Below are 6,436 nucleotides of genomic sequence, written 5' to 3'. Positions count from 1 at the left end.
ATGTTTATGTTCTTGCTCTCTCCCCCCAGTCCCCCGGAGCAAACACAATCCCTTCACTTTGCAATGCCAGAAATAGAAGCGTTGGTATTTAAATTGCGAACAATCAGGTTCAGCAAACAATCCATATGACTGCACCCTTTCTGAATCACGGGGCTGAGTCATTTCCCTCACCTCAGCTGCTCTCCTCCCCGCTCTGCAGAGTGCAGGAGCAGGGAGAAATATGGCGCTAATGTCCTCCTGTCTGTCTGTCTGTCTCCCCGTCGTCCCCACCCCCTGCAGCCTGCCTGCTCCAGGCCGAGCTGGTGAATTACGAGCGAGTCAAGGAGTACTGCCTCAAGGTGCTTCAGAAAGAAGGCGAGAACTTCAAGGCACTGTACCGATCGGGAGTGGCGTTCTACCACCTGGGTGACTTCAACAAGGCCCTCTACTACCTGAAAGAGGCAAGATCCCGCCAGCCGACAGGTATGGGGGGGACCGGGGACACAGCTTTGCATTGAGCGCTTTTGCACTTCTGCTCACAAGGCTTAGTCTGTCCCTGACTTGACTGCGCTGATTTCCACAGGGATGAGCGTGACTCACTGTGTCCTTAGCTGTGCTCCCTTCCAGCGCTCGCGGGTGGTGCAGCAAGGTTGCAGTGCCCAAAGATTAACCACTGCGGAGGCTGCAGCCCAACCCGGAAGATGACAGTATTGCTGGAATGCCACAGCAAGGTTGCAGTGCCCAAAGATTAACCGCTGCGGAGGCTGCAGCCCAACCTGGAAGATGACAGTATTGCTGGAATGCCGTCTGTGTGCAGCGGACCCTGCCTCTCTTGCCCTCCCTAGTTTATTTTTGAAGAAGAAAGCAATATGGGGAAGAGTGTATCCCGAACATTACATTTTCTGACTGAGAACAAGCTTTTTCCCCCTTAACAAAGTCAGGAGACTATTTGTCATCACCAATAGCCATGCCTTCCACCATGCCAGTAAAGGGTTAGTATTTTAGTTTGATCAAAGAGACAGAGATTTACTCACAAAGCATTCATCAAGGATGCTTCAACTTTCACCATGAAATCAGCCAAGCATCTGTCATCCATATATGTCAAAACCCAACGATACATTGGAGGGGTTCAAGAAACGTGTAGATGTGGTGCTTCAGGACATGGTTTAGTGGGTTAGGTGGTGTTGGGTTGACAGCTGGACTTGATGATCCTTGAGGTCTTTTTCCAACCTTAATGATTCTATGATTCTATTATTCTATTTTGGGACAGCAAAGAAATTATATATTTGAACAACTTAGGCTTGCCAGAGCAACCACCTTTATGCTAACCTACCCACCCTCAGAGGCAGGTGGAAGGCCACAATGCAGAGATGGTGCTTTTATTTTTCAAAGAACTGCCTAACAGGGAGGTAAAACCACACTATTGTTTAAACCATTTCTGTTAAAAAAAAAAAAGGAATTTTTTAATACTCAAAGAAAAATTAAAGGATCGATCACAAGAAAGCAAAACAGAAGCCACGTGGAAAGAAAACCCCACGGGGCAGTGCTTCCACCTGAACCTGGGAGGGAAGAGTGAGAACTGGGCACAGACAGGAGCGACCATGGGTCCTGGCAGAGCACGGTGGAGCTGACGTTCATGGAATGAGGGGAGGTGAGGGAGGCTGAGCTGGCTGTGGTTGGTGTCCCACAGGCACTGTCCCTGCAGGGCTCCAGCGGTGGCTGTGCCCCACAGGAGCCCCAGGGAGACTGTGCTGGGATCTCCTTCCTCATCCTCCTCCCCTAAGGGTGCCTGGTCCCATCTGCCACGCTTGGCCATGGGCTCCGGGCAGCCTGACAGCACAGCTGTGCACCCCACACTCCCTGAGCAAATGTGCTCAAAAGCTCGGTTTAGCCTATTTTAGTTACAGCCTGCCCTTCTGCTTTCAGCCCTTGCCAGAGCCAGGAAACAGAGAAGCCATATGCGAGAGCAAAAATAGGCAGTGGAAATGAAGAAGTTACCCTAACCTTCTGACTAGGCTCAGGTGTGAAAAAGTCCTTTCAGCTGAACCACTTTGCTTCCTTTTCTAAAGTATGTATTTTTGTGCTTTCCCCTCTTCTCTCAGTGACACTACTTATTTGGCATATCCCTCATTATTTCTTGAAATAAATACTAATTTATTCAACAGCAACAGCTTCAAATACCACAGCTTGCTGCAAAATCATACCAGAAAGTGTCCCCAAAGGCCCTTAATGTATACAAAAAATAGTTCTGGCCTTCAGCTCTGCATCAGAGACTCTTCCCTGTTATTGTTAGGCCATTCAAGGCCATTGTTACAGTGGTTTATTTATGATGATGGAAAACTTGAAGGGTATTCAGGGGGAGAGAAGTGATGCATACAGCAAGAAAGGATGAGGCTGTCAAAACACAGCAGTAGGAACCAGGTAACACTATCAAGAATTATTATTTGACCTGGAATAAGTCACTGTCTCCACTTTCAGTGTCTCCATCTGCAGAATGCAGTGGAGTTGTTTTCATGTATCTGAGGTTTCACTAGGTTCACTGGTGGAGGCACTTAGTTATTATTACAGTCATGTTCTGTGTGTTTTGGTTTTTTTTTTCTAACAAGGAATGTTTTTGGCACAATTCACTGGCAGTTTTTCTCTCTGGTGGGGGAGATTTTAAAACGGTAAAGAGGAATTAACTAGCAAAGGGTTTTACTGTTCCAAAGGGCTGTCAGCACAGCAAACACCTTACGGCTATTTACTGCCTGACAAGGGTGAAGGGTTGGGTTTCGCCTGATTTCTTATGCTGCCTCCAAACAAAAATCACAAAAGCACATGGAAATAACACACAATAATTGTATAAACCTCCTTATTAAGGGAGAGGGAAGCTGCTGTTAAGGTGCAAAGCATACATGCAGCCCTCTGTGAACTCTGTGGCCAGAGGCTGGTACAATAAGAGCAGCCAAACATGTATCTTACCTTCAAAACTTGTTCAGCTCTTTCCCACTGGTACAGCCACCAGGTCACTGAGGCAGATACTGACCAGGATTGAGGGCAGACTATCAGCTGGGCGGGTTAAATCCAACACCCAAACCTGGCCCCATTTCCCATGATGCGTGGAGCGGGCTCACAGCTGAGCTCAGGAGCTGCCCTCGTTAACACCTGTGACTTGGATGTCCTGGGAGCAAAACCCATGACACGGTGTCTGCCCAGCAGATGAGCAGCTGGGCTCTGAAGCTACAGGGAAAAGCAGAAATGACCTTTAAAATGGCAGGAGATCACTCTGCACGAGGACACAGGCATGTTCTGAAGAGCCAGGAGACCTGCTCCCACTGCAGCTTTGCCAGCGTCTCTCTGTACAGGTCTGACCCCTCATCTGAGCTGTCCTTGCCTGTTATTTCCACATCGCTTCTTCCTCACTGAGGGATGAGAGTCTTCTCTTCGTTAACATTTACATTTAGCTTTTAAATACTTCTGCAGGCAGAGCTAGTACGGTGCAATACTATGTGATGGAAAAGACCTGACAAAGACAAGGCCCTACTTCTGTAAACAGAGGGCTGCTCTCATTATTTCTCTTTGGCAAAATAGCAGCCCTCAAAAAGGAAGCAAAACATGCCAAAACCTGCCCGGGAGATTTATAACTAGCTCACAATGGGAGCATCTCCCACCTTCTATCAGGCTACGCCTTATTTTGCCCCTAGCTTCCCGGGCGTGTGGAAGTCTCGCAGGTGAGTGAAGCTGTGGCACGAGCAGCCAGCTGCCTCACCCGCTGGCAGCCTGCCATTGCCCCATTCTGCACTGAACCCACCTCGCCCCCTCAGCCAGCCGTCGGGTCCCCACGGGCCCGGGCAGGTGTGGTTTCCTAACCTGCCTGCGCGGTTATCACTTATCACCCTGATGCTAGTGGGGAGACCCACCTCACCAGAGACAGCTTGAGAAGCCCCAACAGCATCGCCACAGCCCACAGCTGCCCCATGGCACGTGCGTGGAGAGCTGCGTGTGGAGGGAAACCGATCCCTCTCCCGCTGTTTAGCGCTGGGTGAGGGCACAACAGAGATGTCCCCTCCTCACGTGTAAAGAAACTTTGCACCCACAGCTGCGTTGGTGGGTGCAATACCCGCACTTGCTAGTGCTGGATGTGTTGCCAGCAGTTTGTTCATCTCTTTGAAAGCTCAAGCACTTCTGATGTCTCTGGCTGGTGTGGGGCATGTGGCTGTGTGGATGAGGAGGAGACAAGACTGCCCTCTGACCGTGGCCTGCAGTGCACTTCAGATTGGTTTCTGAGGATGTCATGACTTAAATGGACTAAGCTGGCCTTGGGTGGCTGCCTGAGAAAGGCTGTGAGCAAAGAACCATCTTTCAATCAATACATAAGTGAAAGTGGCTATTTTTTTGGCTGCTTGCTTCCAGTACCAGATGGGGGTATCATGGGGTCTGTCTGGAGACAGATACCTGTCTAGGTCAACCTGTGCTTCAGGGTGAACAGGTTCCCTCCTTGCTGAGGCCAGGAGGTAAAACAAAACTCACGCGTTCTGTGTGCTGTGTTGATACAGACAGTGCCATGGTGGAAGGACTTCCAGATAGGAAATTTAAGGCAGGCAAGGGTACAAAAAGAATGTGAAGGATGCTCTTCTCCATTCAACTCATCATGGAAAAATGTGAGCAGAGTAAAACAGGCTGTCAAAGGAATAGGAGGGTGAAAAGGCAGAGTGTTACTGTACGCAAAATGCCTTTAGGGGCTTGCATGCAGGCACTGAGGGAGGGGAAGCCCATGGAGGTGCCGTTCCACCAGAACAGGTAAGGGTGACCTGGATAGTTTCAGCTGTGCAAATCCAGTTGTGCTGACCAAGAGTGATCAGAGAGAGGATAAAAACTATCTGAGGCAAGATCGTGAACAACAAGGATGGTGAGTGCAAATCAGACCAGGTTCTCCAAACCCAAAGCTGCAGGGTTTGGTTCAGAGCCCCTTCCAGCTGATGCTGTTCCTGCAGGCAGCGCTGGAGCCATGCTGCTCCCGAGGTGATGCACCGAGGATGAAGGTGCAGTGTGCCTGTCTTCCATAGGGTGTTGCAACCACCATATGTGTATGTGTGTGCTCTTTCGCTGCAGATACCAACGTCATACGATATATCCAGCTGACAGAGATGAAGCTCAGCAGATGTTCCCAGAGAGAGAAGGAAGCCTTGTGAAAATGAAGCCGCCTCAGCTGAAGTGCCCAAGGGGGAACATTTCCTTCCCAGAAGCTCATTTGGTGGATTTTCCTGTTTGCTCTGCCTCATCCTCATCTCCTCATCCATCCACTCTCCCTTGCTCTTCACTGAATCACAATTTTGGGAAAAAAAAAAAAAAAAAAAGAGACTTAGATGCTGGATATGGCTGCTTGCCAGCTGTGGTAATACCCCTTCCCCGTGGCAGGAGAGCACAACAACTACAGCCAGCCTTGTCCCAAGACAGTGTCACACACCTGGAGTAGGCAATGCTGGGGGACCTTTCTGGTCCTGAGCTGACTGCCTATTACCCTGAGGGAAGCAACCCCCAGAACAACAATGTCCTGACCAAGCAAGTTGGAGACAAACAGTTTCTGCTCTGAGTGATCCCTGGAGCCTTCGAAGAGCCAAAAAACCAAGAGAGCCGCTGGTCATTTCATTGGGGACAGCAAACACCCTCTGCCTGCTTCTCCAGTGTGTGTTACTGGTCTCCAGTGAGAGCTCACGCGCTCCCAGTCTGATGTCAGTGAACACTGTTTCTGAACATCCTCTTAATGAAAGCACAGAGCACCCTACGAACCCCCTGCAGAGCTGTCCCGGTGCCGGAGGAGGAGGCTGCGGGCTACCACAGAACGCTGAACGGACTGTGAAAGCATGGTGTACAGTGTGAGGGAAAAACTGTGAAATAATTCATTAAAGGCAAATAAAAATTATTAATAGGCAACAAGTCCAGGCGTTGCTTTTCAAAGGGACCTCTTGGGTTCCCCGTGTCCAGACAGGCACCACTGTGGGGGGCAGCATGGGGTGGGGAACAGGGGACGTCTCCAGTCTCACCTTGGCTCTGCCAATGCCTCGCTGTGTGATTGTGGGCAAGTCACTCGGCCTCTCTGTGCCTGGGTTTCCCCACCTGTGCACTGGGGACAATAATACTTCCCTGCCTCGCAGGGGTGTTGTGAGGATGCATTCATGTTTGTAAGTAACAGTACAGTGATGTACAGTGCTAAGTATTATTAGTACACTGGATTGAGGTCTTGATTCTCCCACCTTGTGCTGCTGCTTCCTGTGTCCTGTTTTTTCTTTTGTAGGAGAACGTGGGTGCTGACAAACAGGGCAGGACCAACAGCTTTGGAGCCTATTTCAGCAGCCCATAGGGCCTGTTTAGACCTCCTCCAGCAGTCTGATCACTTCGAAGAGCTCAGGCTCCTTGCCTCAAGGGTCCTTTTCTGAAACTGCCAGTAATGGGATCAGTAGGTGCCACAAACACATTT

At 49.8% G+C, this 6,436-nt stretch overlaps 1 protein-coding gene across 1 annotated transcript; it reads left to right on the top strand.

The window, feature by feature from the left end:
• Window positions 1–279: 279 nt before the first annotated feature.
• On the top strand, window positions 280–6,212 carry LOC104468699 (tetratricopeptide repeat protein 9A; the record flags this gene model as incomplete). The annotated part of the gene is made up of 2 exons (XM_010082923.1): window positions 280–462; window positions 5,071–6,212. Coding segments are annotated over 2 exons (263 nt in total), but the record flags the coding sequence as incomplete, so codon positions are not given.
• Window positions 6,213–6,436: the final 224 nt, after the last annotated feature.

Source organism: Pterocles gutturalis, unplaced genomic scaffold, assembly GCF_000699245.1.
Source record: "Pterocles gutturalis isolate BGI_N339 unplaced genomic scaffold, ASM69924v1 scaffold9420, whole genome shotgun sequence".
Lineage (NCBI taxonomy): Eukaryota > Metazoa > Chordata > Aves > Pterocliformes > Pteroclidae > Pterocles > Pterocles gutturalis.
This window is presented reverse-complemented; position numbering and strand designations above follow the sequence as displayed.